At 44.4% G+C, this 22,223-nt stretch overlaps 1 protein-coding gene across 2 annotated transcripts in view; it reads left to right on the top strand.

Annotated features, from left to right (window-relative positions):
• Positions 1-22,223, top strand: part of LOC138516427 (plasma kallikrein-like) — a 451,405-nt gene that overhangs the window by 285,570 nt on the left and 143,612 nt on the right. For both annotated transcript variants that reach the window (XM_069631547.1, XM_069631548.1), the window contains 4 exons: positions 8,604-8,713; positions 8,809-8,968; positions 9,065-9,177; positions 12,032-12,212. In XM_069631547.1, coding sequence (XP_069487648.1) covers positions 8,604-8,713; positions 8,809-8,968; positions 9,065-9,177; positions 12,032-12,212 — 564 coding nt within the window. The remainder of the gene's footprint in view (positions 1-8,603; positions 8,714-8,808; positions 8,969-9,064; positions 9,178-12,031; positions 12,213-22,223) is intronic.

The raw sequence follows: 22,223 nt of genomic DNA on the forward strand, positions 1-22,223 counted from the left end.
GTGTTTTGGACAAGTAAATGCAGAACATGAGCAGCCACATGAACCATCTTAGTTCTGCTGAGGAGACTTGTTTCCTGATGTCTGAAGGGTAAGTTGACCACCCAGTGGTGGCACTTAAAATGCTCTGTGGTAGGCATCCTCGTCCCCAAAACGAAGAAAATGCTGCTTTTTTTGATGTGTAAAACACCGAGGTCTGCCTCCTTGAAATCCTAAGAAAAGGGTTGTTTTTTTTGCATACTGCAGGTTAGCAGTAACAAGGGATTTGAAGTAAGAAGCTATGGTAAAAGCCATAGTTGGGCTTCACAGGCCCCATGTCATTCCCAAAGTCTTTTTAATTGATGTCTCATCTTTTATTATTGGGCTGTGGCTAACACTTGTGGATTGGAGAGTGCTAATGGCCCCTTTCCCTGACAAGTCACAGCTCACAGTGGAATGTCCTCAGGACTTGCCAGAAAGGCAGCTGCCCTACATGATTGTGGGAGGAAAGTGAAGTTAACTCCTTGTTGCGAGTTTTTACATATCTGCTTTGGTATGAGCTGGAACAAGAAGGACACAGGAGACGTGACAACATGACTACTGGTCTGGAGTGACAAAATGACTAGTGCTCAGCAGTAGTACAGGGATGAGTTGAGAATAAAACTTTTACCCAGGCCAACACTACTAAGTAAGCCGCGGCTACCACAATCATGAGGGTGAAAAAGGCACAGCTGGACACATATACCTTCATTGCCTCTTAGTACAGCATAGCTTAGGGGCAGGCTGTACACTTCAGCAGAGGGGGTTAGCTGCTACAGAAGCAAACAGAAGAACAGGTGTACTGGGGTACCAACATAAAAGCATCTCCAACCGAATATCTATACAAATAGGATACCTTAATTAAAATATAAAATACACGCAACTAAGAAAACACTAATGGCCCACCACTATTAGGGAAAAGCATAGAATGCAGACTTTGGCATAAGAGGTCAACCTGGGATTACTTCTCACGCTCGAGCTGAAGGGTGGGTACTTCATTAAACTGTGACAGGATAGGTCGCAACCTCTGGACCGTGCATGAATGCAGGCGCAAGCAGTGGAGTAACTTTCCTGAAAATGTTGGGGGGGACATGGCATCTGAAGAAAAGATGCCCCATCCAAATGAATGGGGACAAAATAGTGTGTCATGAAAGTTGGGGGGGACAAACACCCCTGTCCCCCCCTAAAATTACACCCATGGGTGCGAGGGTCAGAGCATTCTGACTCAAAAGGAGCCGAGAAGTAACATGTTATGTTTTAACCAACAACTATGGAATTCACAGAACAATGTAAACTTTCTCATGTAAAAAGGAAAGGAAAGGAGGTGGGAGGATGCTTGTATTTTTTCCAGTGTGCAAAGTGTGCAGGATGATTGGTGAAGCCATTGCAGTTGAGGCCATTCCAGCCTTTAATAGAAATCAGAACACACTCACACCAACAAGAATGTTAAGAATCGTTTCAACCTTCAACTATTGGGCCTACTCAAAGCTTTTTTCTATTTTTGTCTCTTCACTTACTTTTCTCCTGCCGTTTCGTTCTCTTTCCCTTCCCCCTTTCTCTCCAGTGCTCCCTGAAATGAATCGCTTAACCGTATCTCTGTTTCTTTACAAATCACCAATAAAATAGAAATATCCAGAACAAAAATATTAAGTATGTGTTAGTCACGGATAGGCCCAGGCAGTAAGAGGCTTAATTTTAACTGAGAATGGAATTGCTGATATCAGCCAACACATTTTGCTGGGAGCATGGCGACAGTGACCTATTACTGCTTACTTAATTAGGAAGCAAGACTGAGCAAAGCAAAGGCCAACATAAGCCGCCTGCTAGGAACAAGGTACCAGTGAGCCTCTGCTGGCAGGGAGTTATACAGCAAGAAGAGGCCTCTGACATACCCAAGCCTTGACATATGCTTCACACCCACACAAAGCGAGTGCAAGGATGACCGGTGCAGGAAGGTTGCGAGTCCGGGTAGCCACTGGCTTTTAATAGGACCAGATCTGCGTCTTGTCTAATTTGACACCCTGTGTGACAACATTTCCAAATAGCACTGTGGGTAGCTTTATAGCGGGTTGCCTTGAAGTAGAAACAGCCATATTCCATGGGCCAGCACCTCCTATTGAGCGTCTTCCTGGAGGTAAGATATTGGCGAGGAACCCCACGCTACCAATGTGAACTCAGAATCTATGTGGGACTGAGTGTTCTGTCTTGAAAGCGTGAGACCTGCTGATGAGGGTGTCTAAGCCTAAGGAATTGTAAGTGTGTATGGCTGCATAAGCCAAGTCACTTCCTACAGCAAAGAATCCAGAGTGGCCACTGGGCCAGAAACAACCCCCAAGCGCCCACAGAACATGTAAAGGGAAAATACAGCAAGACCTTTTGAAGTGAAGAAGGCATATAGCTTTCAATTGACTTATGTTTCACTGCAGCCTATATCAATTCTACCCGAAGCAAAAACAAGTGCATGCAAGATGACTGCCATTCCATTATAAGATTAGGGTATACAATTGTTGGGATGATTTTTCTAGAGCCCTCTGGCGAGGGATGTAACGTCACCTAACAATTGACAAGACAGGGTGCCTCATTACAAGTCCGGCGGTAACCTTGCCGGTGCTACTGGCGGGTTGCCGCCAGACTTGCAGAATTTACCGGCACCCGGCTTGCCGGTAACACCGGGGGATTACAACCCTGGCGTTCCGTGAAGTCAGGCACCAGTAAATTATAAATCCCCATTCCCATTTGAGTCCCATTGAACTCAATGGGAATGGGGACCACGGAAGCACCGGCACCGTAAATAATGGTGCCGGTGCTTCCGTGAAACTCTGCGGGTGGGTGCCGTTCTGCCTGCCAGGTCTGACCCTTGCAGGTGGGACAGCACCTTCTGCAGAGTTGTACTGTGCCGGTCCGGTAACAACGGTCCCAGTAGGCTTACCGGCATTGTGGTTACCGGACCGGCAAAGTCAAAATGAGGCCCAGGGTTTCAAACCATAAGATAGTCCAAAAACTCCAAAGAGGTAGCAGTGACAGAACAGCCGGCTTAACTCATGAGGGGAGGTAGGCCTGGCACTGAGGTAGACTTAGTCCCAATAATTACCCCCAGAGACTGCAAAACACTGCTTGCTGAAATATACTTTATTATACAATTACACACAGAACATATATAAGATAAGATCAAATAAGTAGTTTGGGTTAAACATAACATATAGTAAGTTTAAACAAAAGTAAAGGGTCACAGCCAAAACCTACCCACTCCGAAGAAGAATGTATGCCCAATACATGGTGGTAAGCACAGTACATATAATCCTAAAGGATGGGGAGAAAAAGGGAATCCCACACCACAATAAACAAAGCATTCACATAGTCATGATCATGACCCCAATTGCCAACAACGAAATTATCTTAGTAATACTCACAACTTCAAGGAGATAGTAAAATTAGTAACACAAGTAGACTGTATACTAACACAGTACCTACATGGAGTTCCATAGTCTAGCAATTTTGCAAAAATCCCCACAGCACCATCAAAAGTCATAATAGGATTGTGCTAACATAACCAGACTCATATGCTCTCAGTACACTACCAGAAATAAGATAGACAAGTATGTGTTATACAACATAACACAGTAAATATAGGTAGGCAGGAGTGTAATGCAGTGATTTAGAAAATACCTAGTAAATTAGTGGTACACACTAAAATGGCAATCTTTGGGGAGAAAGTGGCAATGACGTAAGGGGAACCCATCAATGTTCACTTATTTACTGAATTATGTCACTTTTGTGGAGTTCATATGGTCGGAAAATGATCCCCATAGGAATTAACAGGAACAATCTAATTGTAAGAGCCATGGCTATAGGATAAAGTCATATAAGTCTGGATTCTTCTTCACTGGTGCAGAAAAGGCAGAATACACCAGAGGAGACCCCCATGAAGAGCTCCAGTTCCAGGTTTGAGACCCAGAAGGCAGATGGAGAAATAATCAAAACAGGAGTCTGGCCAATGAAAGTCAACGCAAACCCTGGTGGAGGAGGACCTGCAAAGGTGTGCTATTATTGGACCCAACTGACCCCTAATGGGAAATTTGACAAAAAAAACGCCAGCCTGTGGGTAAGTGCTGACAGTGGCAGATTCTGGGAACCTGGTTTAACAATGGTGAAACAAAACATTAAGTGCAAGGCTTTCTTTGTAGGACACACTAAAGGGTACTATACTCAAAGACTTGCAACCAGACCCGTGCTGATCCAGACGACCCAAAAGAAGAAAATCCTGTCTTCACGCCCAACAGTCATGAGGAAAAGAAATGATTTAGCAGGCACCAGGAATCGGAAAGAAAAAGACAAGAGCAGATCTAGATGCATTGAGGGTCAAACGGAATAGCCAGGCAACAGAAAACCACCCATCAACAGGAGCAACAGTGGAAGTGATGCAAGGCAGCCTCGATTAAGAGCCGAGGTGTGTCCCATCGCTCCTCTCGATGACCAAGTTTTCCTAACAGTAGGCACTAGTCCCAGTTTCATTAAATGGGAAGACAATGGCAAAACGTCCACAAACCAGTCCCAGCATGGAAATATCCAGCCCAACCATTGAGGATGCCCAGGAGGTGGTAGAGGAACAACTGAGGTACGAACAACTACTAAAAGGTGAAACCGGCCCAAGAGACAAAGGACCCTGAGCTCAGCTAGTATGGACAAATCTGGTCTTAAAAAATCAGCAGCCCAGCTTTGTATCCAGTGATTCAGCTGACAATCCAACAGAATCGAGGCATGAACAGGGTCTCCCTTCAAGATATACACATTAACACATGGGGTGATCTGTGCTATCCCTCCAAACACACACCAAGCAGACACACAAAGGGTTTGGCAGACAGACGCCCAAACTTGCGCCGGATAGGAACCAAACACTCAGGTCCACACATGCAGTTTGTGAATTGGGCTGTCTGGTGCAAGGGCTCAGCCTAAACCAGTCAAAACCACTACAGAAGGTGCAGGGCTTGGCGTGAGCCCATCTGAGCACAAAGGCTACTTTAGACCTGCCTTGTAGTATCCACAGACACAATGGCCATGGGGAAGTCTTATAAAATGCATTCATACCCTAATGGCTACCTGCTGGTACAGTTGAATACTTATACACCCCTTGTGAAGTCAAAATTAAACGATAGGTGCCGCCAACCTACTCCACAGAAATAGTATACAGTGCTATAATCTCCCTGAAACCAAAATGTGGTGCTTACAAAGCACCCTTGCCCCAGGATCCATATATGTGAATACAGGACAGTATAGAAAGGGTTGCAGTGACAGGGTGTCTTCAGCAGAAGTCGCGCTAACAACAGAAAGAAGGTAAGAGATCCTAGAAAATCAAAGGGAAACAAGCTAAACGTTTAGTGGTCGAACAATGGGATAGCAGAACCTCAAAACATGGATTTATGTATTAACATGGATGTTAAAGGAGGAAATTATTACAAGAGAATTGTGCTACTGTTTTCCTGTTTGATGTTTGATGCCATTGTTTTTTCCCCTGCTGCCTCTGAGTGACAATTGACTTTGTTGCTTTGTGAATATAGGCCTGTGCATGGTGAGGTCTAATCAGTGTTTTTCGCCTAATTGACACGATTGCCAATCTGTCTTTGAACATCTTAGTGAGATGCCTGCACTGGGGTCCATTCACATAAGAATGTAGCATTTAAATCCACCTAAAATGTGCCATTTGCTCATAAGTAAAATGCACGAATACACAAAGTAACATTAAGGATAACATTATTCATGTATACATTTGCCGTATGTTACTCAAATGTGTGAGTTGGCCAATTCAGGTCACCTCGAGTCGATTCTGAAAGGAACAGTCAATGAAATTTGCTTGAACTTCGATTTCCTTCTTTGAATCAGGTGACTTTTACTCATGTGCAAATTACAAAAGCATTAGAGGGTGTAAGTACTGCTCTACTTCGTCGAATTAGCTCTCACGTTAATGACCAATGACCATTCAAACAAACGACATCAAGATGAACCAAAAACAAGGTGACTTTTCAAAGGGAATGGGACAAACATTGCGTGCCAAATGCCCAATTCCCAAAACATCAGTTTACAAAATGTGGATATCATGCCAACTGTGGAGAGAGGAATGGGGCAGGAGAAGAAAGATTAAAAGTGTCAGAGGTTTGAAATGAAAATAAATTAGTGAGCAGGGTAAGAATGAGCTAACAGGGTTTTTTTGTTTTAAAAGGCAAAGGTTACTTTTTTTTAAAATGTAATGTGCTATAGCTAAACATGTGAACTTTACACATTAGAGACAACATTAAAATATGAGTACATTAAATATATTACATACAACAAAGCCAGTATTATACATGAGTTAAAAATCCAAACTAAGAAATACAATCAAGGAAACATCATTCTATAAACAGGCAAAGGTTACAAGGAGAGGGCTAGTAAGAAGGAAGGGTGGGAGCAGGGGAACCGCTGTTTAGGAAGCACAGTAGGTGGGCCAGCAAAAGGTAGCAAGCAAATGTAGAAAGATAGGTTTTGTAACATCAAAGCTTTCCATTAGTGTTTTAAATGATTCATTGTACGTCCAATTAACACCAGGAACGCTCAAAAAGTAACTATCACTGCACGTTTTTATTGTCAGTACACCACAGATTCATATACTAGAAGATTTTAATAAAAATACATTACCGTTTTAATTTCACAAAAGATAGTGCGCCTGGACAATTGCAGAATAGCAGACTCATGTTCCAGTTTTAGGTGTGACTTGTGTCTGGACATATTAGTAAATCATGCATATTGATCAAATTGAGTTTATTTCAGAATAATAACATCCATAACAACAATGCAGCGCTATACAATACATTAAGTCAGGTACACTTCAACATTCCTAATACAGTAAAAAACATTTAAAGTGCAAGAAAGTGCTTCCTGATTTGTACTGCTTGTCTAAAAGACAACAGTCGAGACCAGCCATTCAATGGAGAACCTGCCCCTATGAAATAACATGATGCTGGGCGACATTGAGAAAAACCTACATTTCTTAATATTGGCTTCAGTGTTTTTGATCTGATGTGCATATTTAAATGATTCACAAGTCACAAAAGTTGAATCCCATGTGTCTAAGAGTAACTTAATAGTGCCTCAGGTATGCGCACATTCTGCCAGAATGTATGTAAAATTTACACAAATGTCTACACAAGCGGAAGTTCACAAAGGGTTGGCAAGCAAGGGCTAGACGATGGCAATGAACACGTTGCTGAGCACCTACTCTGGCATATCTTGCATTAGAATTCATCATCTTGCCCACATCTATATCCTGTGCTTATCTGCTCAACTAACTCACCCCTTGATGCCCCAGGGTAAGTGGTGCAGCAAGTGTGCGAAAGTCAAACAACTTGTGTGAAAATTGTGGCCTAAGTTAATACTCATGCATTGCTTTTTTGTGAGAGTTTCTTGGAGGATTTTTGGGTTCAGGCATGTTCTTTCTCTGTCGATGCAACGCCCGATCCTCGCCCGTGTGGTTGCATGACCACAGATTCTTATATTTCTGTCTTCTTTTCTTCATTGTGTTTCGCGTGCTTTATGTCTTTATCTTTTTAAGTTTCTTCTATTTTGATTTATGCTGTTTCTCGTATGATGGAACACAACTATTTTTAATGTTGCCTAAATAGCAATCCTTTTTTGTATTCTACCCAAGTTCCAAGTTCACTGTTTTAACCATAGACTATTCACAAAGAGGGTGATGCACTGAGGTGTAGATTATTAGTTCCTGATGTAACTGTAGAGAAGATTTTATAGTGGCTTTCATTCGTCATTAACTATTGCTGTTATAAACTTTTTAAGGCATATTATATTGGTTGACCTGTAAATATGACATGAAATATAATTATTAACAAATATAGAATTTGGTATTATGGTTGATGATATTTTATATAAGATGTATTATTGTCTTAAAATGGAGGTATGTATATGGTTTCTGAGGAAATATTGTTATTGATTGCTTGTTTTGTGTATGGATTTATGCGTAAGGTTTAAATAAACCAGCACAGGAATAAAACATATTTTTTTTTTTAAAAAAGGCACATGAAGTCAGACAGATGCCAAGAGTAATTACACAAATGTTGCAAATTGTTTTCTCAAATACCATGCCCTATGAAATTTTCTATGTGTTTGGAATACAACTCCTTGACTCTGTGAATCTACCCCAAATTTCTAGGGCATGTTTTTTTTAATGAACACGTCTGTAGACTAAACAGTGGGATTAAATAATATGAATTCTCAGATGCATTCCCAATCTTGCACGCAATTACTGAAAAGGTTAACCCAGAATAAATTATCTTGGACATTTTGGAAAAAATTGAACCCTGATGTTTGCTCACAGATTGGCTCTATTTGACATTGTCTACATATGTTTTAAGTTGTTTCTCTGTAGCACATTTGGTAAAACCGCCTCAGGTAGACTAATGTGTTACTGCATAAGGAAATAAGAAAACTCACTTTTTCACTCAGACCAATCTAAATTAGCTTAGATTTTAAATGCTCTCTAGATGGAAGGTGATGCTGTTATAATTATGCAGTTCTCTGTAATCGTTCATACTTTTCCTCTCCAGAAATCTATGTTCCTTGAAGACATCTAAAACTGGCATACCAACCGCACCACAGCGGAAAGGAAATACTTTGTCGGGCTTCAGTCTTCTCAGCTGCAGAAAAGTTACGGCTAGTATGTATGATTGAAATAATTTGACACTGCAATAATTTCATTAAGCAGAACAAATATGACAACATAAATAACATGCTGTACATTGATGATTTCAGTCTGCCCGTTGCCAGTTGTCCTCGACTCTGACTTTGTGGGAAGTGACTTAGAAGAAGTCTACGTTTCAGGAGAGAAAGCGTGTGAACAGCGTTGCACGGACACAATCCGCTGTCAATTTTACACTTATCAGACTGCCCGCGGAGCCTGCATTCAAGACAAGTATGATAGTGTATTGGATTAGGAAATATTTGAAAAAACAGAAAATACATACAGGACCATAAATAACATGTCATATTCTTTTCTTACCCTTCCCAGATGTAAATGTAACCTAAGAATGTCTTCTACAGGATGGCCTACTGGGATACGGCATGGCAAAGGAGGAATATCTGGCTTCTCAGCTAGGCTATGCAAGGTCAAGGTCACTTTTGGTGAGCAGACCTTTTGTTATCATTTGGCTCTTATAGTTAAGTTTATTCCAATAGGTCGTCCATAAGCAGATGTAATACACCACCTTCAAATGGTCTAATATGATTCATGACTTTTATCGAAGAGCCTATTCCCTTCTTGCTTCTTTACTTCAGCCAACTCACACCCTCCACCCTCGACCTAGTGGTCAACAGATCAAGACCTCCATGTCTGCCCTTTTGACACTAATACTAAATCTGTGTGTCCTCTATACTTTTCACCATCAGAGAATCATAGCCAGGGACGTCATTTGGGGGTTCTCAGGGGTCTCAACTGCGACCCCTGAGGTCTCCATTGCTACCCCTGTGGTCTCCCCTGCAACCCCTAAAAAAATCACACCAAAAACGTTTTTCTTTTTTTTTTAAATGGAAGGTCCTATGCTGTGGCCAGCACCATGTGACTCTTTGTTCCGGAGTGGCTGGCTTTCTTGTTCAGGCTTCTTAAAATAACAGGGGGTTCCACAAGGGTAACACTTTGAGCAGAGACCCTAAATAAAAAAGAATAGGAATAACAAATAGTCTTTCTGGAATTCTATACAATAATTGCTAGACTAATAAAAGGTTTATTTTAGGCAGACTTGAGGGGATGAGTCAGTGATTTAGTCTGTTTTTAAACACCTCCAATTCACAATGCAGACAAATACTATATATATTTTGCTTTTTGCAAGTTACAGTTATAGCATATTTTTTTCTGCCGCTATCTCTGTTACGATCATCACAAGACATTCCATCTCAGTGTCCTCGGTCATTTGACATAATCCTTTTGCCTAAAAGCTTGTGCAAAGTGTAGAAATGGTTGAACATAGCTCATGAAGTGGCCCTTAATTTCATTGTGCCATAATTAATGCTTTGTTGTAATGTGTATATCTTTACTCTCTCCCTGGCATGCTGTTCAGGATGTTTTTTTGCATGTATGAGGTAACGAGTGCCCAGAGTACGGGATGCCGTGTGAGTGCTCGGCTTTCCCTGTGCTACTCTAAATTCTTTAATAAACAGTTATGAACCCTCCCAATGGTATCTATTTTGCCAACCTCTGAAGCCTGACAACTAGAGCCACACAGGCTTGACATGTGGTCAACTTCGCACTAGACCTGCAGATGAACTGGCCTACTGTTAAATCTCAATTACCAGTTCATTGGTATCCACTACAGAGTGTAATTTGCTTTCTGACTTTCAGAACATTCAGACATGTAAATGCTCATTTTACTATAACTGGTAAAATAGCTATAGCTGGTATGCTTACTCAGTGGGTTGAGCGCTCGCTGCTGCAATGTGTGTGTGATCTGCAGGTTTGCTGGTTTGAATCCCGGCAGGGCCAACTCAGCCTTTCATCTTTCTGAGGTCTATAAATGAGTAGCAACACAGGTTGGGGGATATTGTAGGTATATTTGTTCTATATAAAATGCTTACACATAAGTGCTATATAATAACACATCATTATTATTTGACTTGGAAGTCTGCTCGCATTCACAGTAATTTGATAATATGGGCCTATTCACACTGATATTAATGATACATATGGTGAGTCATTCTTGTATGAAATGTATATCACATTACAGTGATATCATAACCATATTTATCGTAGTGTACTTAGGAACACTGCTATGTAATAGCACTTCCTGTTTTGGCAAGGGGTGAAAGGTTGTATTCCATCGTTTCTGGTGATGTCGCTTCGGGGAGGGGTCAAATTACATCACTTTGTGTGATGTCATCAGAGGTCAAGGGTCGGTGATGTCACTTCCACTACTCCTGGCATTTTGTTGAAAGGACGTCCCTGATCATACCTCTTGCCCTGTCAGTGCCTAATTTCCCTAATGTTCAGTTCTAAACTCGTTTCCTGTTTTTGCTCAAATAGTCTCCATGGCTGTTGGATCCATGTTCACTCCTCCTGACCACTCAGCTTGGTTCCCTCCTCTATTCTCCCTCAATTCTTCTCTCTCTCACACTCTCTCTCTCTCTCTTTCTCTCTCTCTCTCTCTCTCTCTCTCCCTCTCTCTCGCTCTCTCTCTCTCTCTCTCTCTTTCTCTCTATCTGTCTCTGCTGATGACTTATCCAGCTACTTCTCCTCAAAGAGCTGCACGTTCTGGTGCACTTTGACAACTTCCTTCCCTCTCCTACCTCACCCATACTCTCACTTCTGTATCTTACTTCCCTAACAACACTTCACCTTAACTTGCACCCTTTCTCAAGTGTGACAATCCTTCTTGGACTATTCATGCCAGGGTCTTTTCTGCAACGGACACCTTTCATTTGCTCCTACTTATGACTCTCCTAAATATCTCCCTTTCCACAGTCTCTTTCCCAGTCTTCCTCAGGAAATCTACTGTCATTCTCATATTAAAAAAATACACTAATGACTAGATGCACTGTTTGGTATATTACAAACAATTAATACTGTTTGTTGTGCAGTGGTTCCAAAAATGTTAATTGACTACACATGCCACAAGTTGGGTATACATTATGCCTGGTATGCGTAGGGTTTCCTTATTATTCCCTTCTTCAAATATCGGGTGGGGACACTACGTTACTAAAAGTTTTGCAGCGCTCATACACAGAGATATGTGACTGCTTTGGCCATCATTAGTGCACAAACATACCACTACATTTTACACGGTTGAGTACACAGGGGATCCAAGTGCATTGCAAAGCAATACCACATTGACGATCTTAAAACATAATGCAAAAGAAGGATGCTAAATCCTACCCAGTTATGTTATTAGCTACGGATCTAACATTTTTAAGATGTCCATTTCGTTTTTTGCTATGGTTTCATGTGTGTACTCGTGAGTGATAGCGGTCACCTGACTTTTTAATGTAGGATGTGGTACACCAACTGATCTAAGTGGAAGGATTGTTGGAGGAACTGATTCTTCTGATGGGGAATGGCCATGGCAAGTCAGCTTGCACATCAACCGGGTTGGTCGCATACAGAAACATGCGTGCGGAGGATCAATTATCGGCAATCAGTGGATAGTAACAGCTGCACATTGTTTTGATGTGTGAGTATGTATTTTTGAATATATCTGTTTTTATTTATGTGCTTAACAACACTCACAGCTTTTTTCACAGTTCCCATGGAAGTCAATGTTGCTTTATTATCAATGCAAACACAATTTCTGTTGGACCTTCCTCTTAATGTATGCACTCAACAGGCATATACTTAAGTTACTTAGAATTCATTGAGGTGGGCGCCAGCAGGCTATTCCCAGGGGGTGTGCATTGAACCAGTGTGGCTGAACCGGGGTGGGAGCTCATGGAACGGAATGTCCTGCGAGAGCTTTCAAGAAGAATGACCATGTAGTAGGAGGCTGTGCGGTGGATAGTCTTGTCGTGCCCCTCCATAGATTATTCCATGCTTACGAAGGCAGCCCATTAGGGTGTAACCTGAGGAGAGATGGTGTGACCAGAGGTGCACCAGCCCCACCAGAGAGACTCTGGATGGGGTCAAGTATGAATCTGTAAATTGGTTTTAGTGGGCTTGCATTTTCCCATTGACTTTCTCAATGCTTGGTGGGCACATTGCTCATTGGGTCATTGATGTATCAACTGCTACTTGTCTCAGGAGGATAGCTCAGGGGCAACGTGCTCGCCTTGGAAGCAAGGCGACACAGAGAAACACAGGTTCGATCTGTGGGTCTGCGCCTAGACACTTCTGTGTATTAAGTGCGTTATAAATATCATATCATACTGGCTCAGAAATAAACACATTTGGATCAATCAATCAATCAATCAATCGAGAAATCAAATACAGAAGCAAAGGTGAGAAAAGTTAAGCATGATATATCCCCAGTAACGGCAACAACTTTGCTGGGAATCTGTGCATTGAAAACTGGTGCACTGGAGTTAAGAGTAACTTCTACGCAATTTCTATTAAATATACTTATCTGGTCAAAGGCAATGTCAGGTATAGCAGAGGCATTACTTCCAAGTAGGTATAGTAATGCACATTGTTATTGATATGCTTAGGAACTGTGTCTAATATTTGTAAGCAAAATAGTAGCTATCTCGTAGTGATTTTCCATGATGACTCTATGCAACTGTACCTACACAAGGTGACCTGTTTACCCTGCATCTTTTAATTGTATGCCTAAGAAGGATGCCTTGTTTCTTAAAACACGTTCATAGATGGCTTTAAGATATAGCCACATTGCTGAATAAAGTTGATTTATTTTAAGTGAAACGTATCTCCCAGTGTGATGTGGTGTGCCCCTACTCTTACAAGGTAAGCCACGTTTCTCGATTTGAATCCATTTATGCCAAATGCTTAATCTCACAAATTATGGCGCACTGTTCAAGACATGCATTATTACTCACTGGATACTGATATATATATATATATATATATATATATATATATATATATATATATATATATATATATATATATATATATATATATATATATGGCTTGACACATCACTAAGTGGTTTGTTCCAAATGTCCTACTATGAAGCCACCCTGGAATTTCAGCTCCAATTGAGAGTCACATCAGCAATGCGTTCTAGATTATGTAGGCTACATAGCTTTATCACAAGACAGACATTTTGCAAGACTGCCAGAGAACTACATACCTGGTTTGATGCATATTAGGGATCATCAGTGTAGTATAGTATTTGTATTTTGTATTTATTTTATTTGCATTGTGCACCCGGCCCTGGGGCAACTGGGCGCATTTCTTAAGGAGTGCATAAAGTTACATAGAGATGCATAAGGATTATTGAACAAGTACATGGTAAAAAGCAAGTACATACACAATATAGACCAGATACATAGGTTGAACATGGCACATAAATAGATACATAAGGATTGGGATCCAGGCCCCTATGGCTGTAGCTTTTTAAAGCAATCTCTCTCCATCTCAGTCCTACATCTGTAGACCCCCATGAATGCTCACAGTATTCATTGGCATAAGGTGGCATATATATATATATATACAATTGTAAAATACTCAATTTGAGCCAAGTCTTGAATAGTATTGACAGCCTTGTGGTTGGAACATTGGGACATGTTTACAAAACATCATTACAGTTATGGTGGGTTTAAAAAGGCTTGAAAGAAATGCATTCACCTGAAATGTGATAGTAGGACCCTCCATTTAAGCCAATTCACACATTTCACAATGCTACCTAGTAGCCATTGCTGGAAGTTCACCTCCAGTTTAGAGCCACATCACCAAGACAGTGTGGGTATGCAAATTAGCACACATACACACACAAAATCTACCCATATCAATATAGTGCTGTGTGCCATCAGTCATGAGTGAGCAATTCTCAAGATACCTGGATTGAAGGTTGTCTTTGGCAAGGCGGCCTGCTACTGTTAGGTGAGGAAACAGTATGGGCCTCATTCCGAGATTGGAGGTAGTCATGGTGCTATTTGCGCCATGACTGCCTCCAATAACGGTACCGGCACCGGACTCGTTCAATAGGGACTTAGCGGTGTAGTCCGAACTTTTTGGGACCGGTAAGTCCCCATTGAAAAAAACATTCCCCATTGCCATTTGAGCCCCCAAAGGGCTCAATGGGAATGGGGAAGTAGCTAATAACGGTACCTCAATTTGCGGTACCGTTATTGGCTCTGATTTCCCTTAGCGGGTCCCGTCCATAACGCCTGGTCAGACCAGGCATTAAAGGAGGGACCCGATAATGGAACTCGTAGTAGGGCGGTAAGGGATTACCGGCACCGGTCTCCTTATCGGTGCCCGGTATCCCTTACAGCCCTACTCGTAATGAGGCCCTATGACTAAGAATGAATGGGAGGGCAAAGAAGAACAATTGGTAATAGGTCAATAGACCTTTTTAAAAATAGAATTAAAAAAACGATCTAGAAAGACCGCTCTGTGACTGTAAAGAGCGGTCTTTCTAAGTCAGACTGACAGCCCTTGTGACCCACTGGAGTGCGCACAGGGACTGACAGGCACACAGGGAACCGGAAGTGGGCATGACGAAGAACGGGTAAGTGTCTGTGTTGCGTTTGTGTTGTGTGTGTGTTTGTGTGTGTGTTGCATGTTTGTGTGTGTGTTTGTTTATTTTCCGGGGGTGTGGGGTTCTGTCAGGTGCTGAGGGTGGGAGGTTCGGGGGTGAAACTCCTTGATTTTTAACAAATCCCAATCGGGGAGGGTGGGAGATAGTGCGGGTGGGAGGCGAGGCAATATGTGTTTTGGGCTGCCCAAAATTGGCCAAAAAAAAATCAGTCTTTTGGTTGGGGGACCTACAAAAGCAGAGTTATCACATAGAACAGAACAATCAAGCTAAATATGCATAGGAAATCTTGGTTAAAGATTGAAATCTTGTGAAGTGGTCTACAGGACCCTTAAAAGGCAACGATTAATAACCTTTTTTTTCAAATACGTATGACCAACCATACCGAAATACATAGACGGTTGCTGCATTTTTCTATAGCAGTTCCTACGGTGTAGGTAAGTTCAACCAGATCAGACTTCACAAACCTTTCTTAAGGTTCCTCTAACGGAGATTAGTGTGAGTGTGACATTGTGTGTATTAAAATGGACATGCTTCCATGTTTCCGATCATTCGGGTGAAGTGGATTGGAGTAGAAGGAGGGTCTCTAAGTGTCTGATTATGAGTTTGGCATCGGAGGTAAGACATCCAGTAATTACACCAGTTGTTTGTTGATGAATTAATTACCACCATACAAAAGCGGTACCGCATGTGTTAATTACCCCATCTGGTAATAGCCACACCCCATGCAGTCCTTTGCGACTCCAAAATGGAAAATACCATAAAGGTACTCTCATGACTTGGAAAAATGCAGACAATTCCATCACCTGGTCATTGTCGCATACATTAGTGATCAAGGAGTTTAGTGGTATTTCTGGAGGCAATACCACCAAACTCATAATCAGACCTTTATTGTTAAAGCTAATGCATGGAACAGAATTACTTTGGACAAGGATTACATTTGTATCCGTGCAAAATTTTAATTCCCATCTTTGTGGGCAAATGTCATCATTTTTCAGTTCCTTAAATTATGAAAATGAATTGTTATCTATTTCGCCGTTGGCGAACCTGCAGCAACAAATAATATAAATGATATGTATGCAGCCTGTCTTTTCAGCTAAATATGAGGACACCTGGTAATTTCAACAAAAAAACTAGGTTGCAGAACGTGTAGCCACAGAAAAGTTGGAACACTCTGTAAAGGGTTTTCAAAAAATGTGCTGAAAGGAAATTCCACAAAACTATTTTGCTGGATATTTGATTAGCAGAATAAGTGAATATTTAGAAGAATGAGCATCAGCTCTGACACTTGCCAGTGGGGCTTTGATCTCTTGACCTGTGTGGTGTGAGATGCCAGAATGGTGTGACCTTCATCTTGCTCTGGGTCTTCATCAAGATCATTGGTCGATGTTGTGATAATGGATTTTTGTCTTCTCTATGGAATACATTCGCAGAATTGCGCCAACATCTCTAAATCATGCTGAACATGTACGAATGTTGCCCTTGTGAGTTTTGCTCCCACATTAGTTTCATGCATTTCTGTCTGGTGGTGGGCCGTGTCTGCTTTCTAGTAAGTAAGGTGCTGACTACACAATTCTATCTTGCCTCTGTGATAGTGGTGTGTAACTCAGTGGATTGTGGGGAAGATGGAAGCTATGATATGATATGATATGATATAGTATTTATAACGCACCTATACACAAGTGTTAAGAGGCGCGACGAGGCAAGGGAGGGGGAACAAGGGAAGACAGAAACAACAATCCTACTAGGCCAGGTATCATTCAGAGCGCGCAAGTGCATGGGGAGGGGAAAAGGGAAAAGTGCATGGGGAGGGAGAGGGGAAAGTGCAGTACATGGGATAGTAGATAACAAGATAAATAAAAGGCCACTGGTGGGAAGTGCAAGGAAGTGCAGACATTGGTGGCAAGTGCAAGGAAGTGCAGAAATAAGTGCTAGTAGGGGGACAGTAGGGATACAGAAAACAGTCCCCAGTGCAGGGGTTGCCAGGGAGGCAGTGCAGGTGGGCAACTGGTGGGGCTTGGGCCCGAGAGTCAGAAGGGTGGCCAGGTAACCAGTGCCGTTTCAGCCAGGAATTTAGCAGGGGAGAGGGGGAGAGAAAGCAGAGGCAAAGAGGAAGGTTTTGAGGTGCTTCCGGAACCGGAGATGGTTTTCCTCAAGTTTCAGGGAGGCAGGAAGGCTGTTCCAGAGGGAGGCCCCGGCAGAAGAGAGAGATCTACCACAAACTCGTTGCTTGGAGAAGCGACTGACCCTGAGGGAGTTGGATGCAGAGAAGCAGAGTACTCGGGAAGGAAGATATGTAGGAAGAGATAGTTGAAGGCACTGTGGCCCCAAGCCCCAGAAGGCCTTGTGGACAATACAGAGGGTTTTGAACTTAATCCTCATAGCGACTGGGAGCCAGTGAAGAGATTTCAGACCTGGAGAGATACGATCACTGAGCTTGAGACCAAGGACAAGTCTTGCAGTCCTGTTCTGGATCAGTTGCAGAGGGCGGAGAGTAGAGGCAGGCAGATTTAGATAGAGGCTATTACAATAGTCCAGCTTAGAAAGAATCAGGGCTCTGGAGACAGTGAGCTTCTGGGGGAAGGAAAGGAAAGGAAGTATACCTCTGAGGAGGTGCAGCTGGTAGTGTGACTTCTTAGAGACATCAGAGATGTGAGGAGAGAAGGAGAGTGTGGAGTCGAAGATGACTCTGAGGTTTTTTGCTGTGCAGGTGGGAGCAGGAAGAGGGCCAAGAGAGGCCGGCCAGAGAGCTGTAGGGAAGGAGGGAGCGGGTGCGCCGATGAGTAGAATCTCAGTCGTACTGGCATTAAGGCAGAGGTCATTGGTGGCACACCACTCATGGATGGCAGACAGACAATCAGAGATGAGGGAAGGAGAGGAGGAGGCTGAGGGTAGCCTGAAAATGAGATGGGTGTCAACCGCATAGCACTGAAAGTTGGGGCAAAGAGCGGCGTTGCGGTGGGCAAGGAGTGCCAGGTATTGGTTGAAAAGCCAGGGAGAGAGGTTAGACCCCTGGGGTACACCACAGGTAGAGATAAAGATATCAGAGAGGAAGGACCCAAGTTGGACCTGGGAGGGTCGGTCGGAGAGGAAAGAAGTCAGCCATGCCAGAGCCTGACCAGTGATACCCAGGTTATCACGGAGACGGTTGAGCAGGATGGCATGATTGACCGTGTCAAAGGCAGAAGAGAGATCGAGCAGGATGAGGACGCAAGGGGTGATGGAGTCAAGGTTGGATAGCAGGTCTTCACGGATCGTCAGGAGAGCAGTTTCCGTGCTTCTGGCAGCTCTGAAGCCAGACTGATGGTCATGAAGACAACCAACAGATTCGGTGTGGAGATTAAGCTGGGTGATGGCCAGTTTCTCCAGGAGCTTGCCCAGAAAGGGAGTTATGGAGATTGGGCGGTAGTTAACCGGCAGGAGGGGTCGGCAGAGGGTTTTTTAAGAAGAGGGTGCATAAGGGAGTGCTTCAGGGGAGATGGGAAGACTCCATTGGCAAAGGAGTGATTGCAGAAATCAGCCAGGACAGGAGCAAGGGAGTCGATGTGGTCCTTGAGAGTTTTGGAGGAACAGGGGTGAACCTGTTTCAACAAGACTTTCATAGATAGGACTTGTCTAGAAACCACGTCTGCAGAGAAAAGGGAAAAGGCAGAGAAGGATGGAGGGGGGTGGCTGAAGAAGGGCCAGCAGAAGAGCAGGGAACGGAGGGGGGAGGGGATAGGAGGAGAGTGAGGACAGTATGTCCTGAGTTTTAGAAATAAAGTGAGAAGCCAGTGCCGTGCAGAGGGCCTGGGAAGGGACAGGAGATGTAGAGACTGCGGCAGGGTTTGCCAGTTCCTTGCAGATTTTAAAGAGTTCGGCCGAGTTGTTAGATGCTGCAGAGACGCAGACTTGTATATGAGCTCTCTTCTTGGTGAGGACGGAGAGTCAGCATTGCCTTTGCAGCAGGCGGAAGGCCAGTTTGTCAGAAAATGAACATAAAGCACGCCATTTCCTTTCGGCCACCCTGCACTTGCGTTTTAGGGTGATAAGGTCTGAGTCATACCAGGAGTTACACTTGGCTTTGGGCTTCTGGCGGATTCTCATGACAGGGGCAAGGATATCAAGATTATCAGATATAGAAGAGTGGAGCGTGAAGAGGGCTGTGTCAGGGTGAGAGTCAGCCAAAGGGGAGGAGGGGGTGAGAAGGTGGCGGTGAAAGCCTCAACTGACATACGTTTCATGGGTCGGATGACCGAGAAGGTGGGTGGCAGTGATGGAGGTGGCTTGACCTGAGGGCTAGGGAATGTGAGGTGGGAAGATAGGAGAAAGTAATCACTCCAGGAGAGAGGAGATGTAGAGAGGGTCGAGAGGGGAAGGTCAGAGGAGATCAGAACATCGAGAGTGTGCCCTGCAGAGTGAGTTGGGCCAGAGGGGAGAAAAGTGAGTGAGAGCGAGTCGCAGAGGTCACAAAAGAGTCAGGAGTGAGGACAGGGGGCATCCAGGTGGATGTTGAAGTCTCCAAGAAGGAGGAGTTGAGTGGTGGAGGCCAGGAGTGAGGAGGAGATGTCTGCCCACTCAGAGAGGAAGGAAGAAATCTGACCAGGTGGCCGATAGATAGTAGCCACAGTAAGGGAGTGGCTGGGGGAGGGAGAGAGCCTGCAGACGAGGCATTCAAATGAGGAGTAAACCTGCGTAGGAGTGACAGTGGCAGTAATCCACTCAGGGAAGATCAGGGCTACACCACCACCAGAGCGGTTGGACCTGGGCATGGAGAGGATCTTGTAGCCATCAGGGAGGAGAGTGTCGAAGCTAGTGACAGAGCTGGCGTGAACCATGTCTCGGTGAGACCGAGGACATCAAGGTAAAGTTCTTCCATGAGGCGGCAGATATCAGAGGCATGTTTGACGGCAGAGCGTGAGTTAAGAGTGGCAATACGGAGAAGATTGCCATCCTTGAAGGACTTCCGGGGAGGGGTACAGATCGTAGGTAAGCCCTTCGGAGGTGTAGCAGTAGCCTGAGAGGGGGCAGAGAGGGAGGGGGAAGACAAGGAAGCCAAGGAGGAGGCAGAAGGGGGAGGCAAGGTAGTAGGTGAAAGGCATGAGGGGACAGCAGGAGAAGAAAGGAAGTTGATGAGGCACGGAAAGCGACTATCAAAGAGAAGCAGGTTGGCCTGGGGGCCTTGGACTAAGACGATCCCATTGGAGCAGGCATTAATGATGACCTTAGAAGAGTGGAAGGAGGCCAGGAGGGCGTCCCAACGGGTGCCACCATTAATGGGAGAGGAGAGAGAGGGGTAGGGCCCTAGGGTAAACAGACAAGACAGCGAGAGGCAAGTGTGTGGAGCTATGGGACAGGACGGTGGCACTCGGGGTGAGAGCTCAGACCATAGACATCCTAAAACAGAAGTGAAGAAACACCAAGGTTTGAGAGTCCTAAAGAAGGGAGAAAAAAAACCTGGGTTTCACATTGCAATAAGGTGGTGCTGATACAGGCAATTAATACAATTTGGAACAGCGGGGGAAACCAATGGTAAGTGGAAGGGGGAGAGGGTAGCAGGGGGGTCAGAGGGAGGTGACTGGCCGCTGGTAGCTGGGTCCCCTGCGGACACCTGCACACACCAAATGGGAGCCACCAAGCAGGAGCCGCCCTTGGCCTAGGGCCCTTAGCCGTGGGGCTGCCAGGCAATGGCTGCCCAGGGAAGGTAAGTGAAAAGGGAGGATGAGCCAATCGGGGGGGTGTGGGCGGGATGGGAGGCGGGCAGGGGAGGAGGAGAACAAGAGGAAGGGGAAGCGGGAGAGCAGGGGACACGGGCAGGGAGAGAATCAACACAACAAGAAATGCAGGCACAACAGAGCACATTCAAGCCCAGGGGGCAGCAATGGAGATCTATGTATGCAACGCTGCACTCACCCGCTCTGCTGGATCAAATGGAGAGCGTGGCGAGAAGCGCTGCTAACCCAGGCAACACACGGCCCAGGATGGCCAATCACGGGGGGTGTGGGCGGGATGGGAGGCGGGCAGGGGAGGAGGAGAACAACGGGAAGGGGAAGTGGGAGAGCAGGGGACACGGGCCGGGAGAGAATCAACACAACAAGAAATGCAGGCACAACAGAGCACTTTTAAGCCCAGGGGGCAGCAATGGAGATCTACATATGCAGCGCTGCACTCACCCGCTCTGCTGGATCAAATTGCGAGCGTGGCAAGCAGCGCTGCTAACCCAGACAACACACGGCCCAGAAGCGCCAATCACGGGGGGTGTGGGCAAGATGGGAGGCGGGCAGGGGAGGGGGAGAACAATGGGAAGGGGAAGCGGGAGAGCAGAGGACATGGGCAGGGAGAGAATCAACACAACAACAAATGCAGGCACAACGGAGCACTTTCAAGCCCAGGTTCTTTCCTCCTCTACTTGGGTGCTTCACAAGATCAAACTATTTACAATGCTTTGACCAGAGAGACATCCTTCTCTTGTATGTATTCATCCTGTGCTCTTTGATGATTGCTATGCACCAGAAGAATGTCCTGGATCATTGCATCAGATGTGTCTTTGAAGTCCCAGAGAATTGCCATTTCTCTCAGCTGAGCTATGTAATCATCCACTGGTTCATTGGGGGCATGTGCGCTAGTTTAGGACTTTACTTTTTGAAGTATATATGACGTTGCGCCTATTTTCAAAATGGAAATGGTATGCCATCCTAGGCATGGCTCCCATGTTGATTGAGTCATCATGAACATCTCTTGGAGGTGGTTAAAAGAGGAGTTCAATGAATGTATGCATGCATTATCATTATTAGAGTTATTATTAGGGTATTTCTTTTAGCACAGACCTAGCTTCCGGAATCAGTGGAGCGCTTTACAATCATAGGGGTAAGAACACTGTCAGGCAAGCAGAGAAAAAGGGAGCAGGGAGCTAACAAGGGAATGCATTGTTGGATGGGCAATTGGCCCCAAGGGATCTACAAGCAACCAGGGGAGGAGACAGTGAGGAGCAGATCACTGTGTCTCAGGTAGGGTGGGGAGAGAATGCTGTTTGCACCTAAGTTAGGGAAG

Source organism: Ambystoma mexicanum, chromosome 6q (assembly GCF_040938575.1).
Source record: "Ambystoma mexicanum isolate Mex_15411 chromosome 6q, UKY_AmexF1_1, whole genome shotgun sequence".
Taxonomy (NCBI): domain Eukaryota; kingdom Metazoa; phylum Chordata; class Amphibia; order Caudata; family Ambystomatidae; genus Ambystoma; species Ambystoma mexicanum.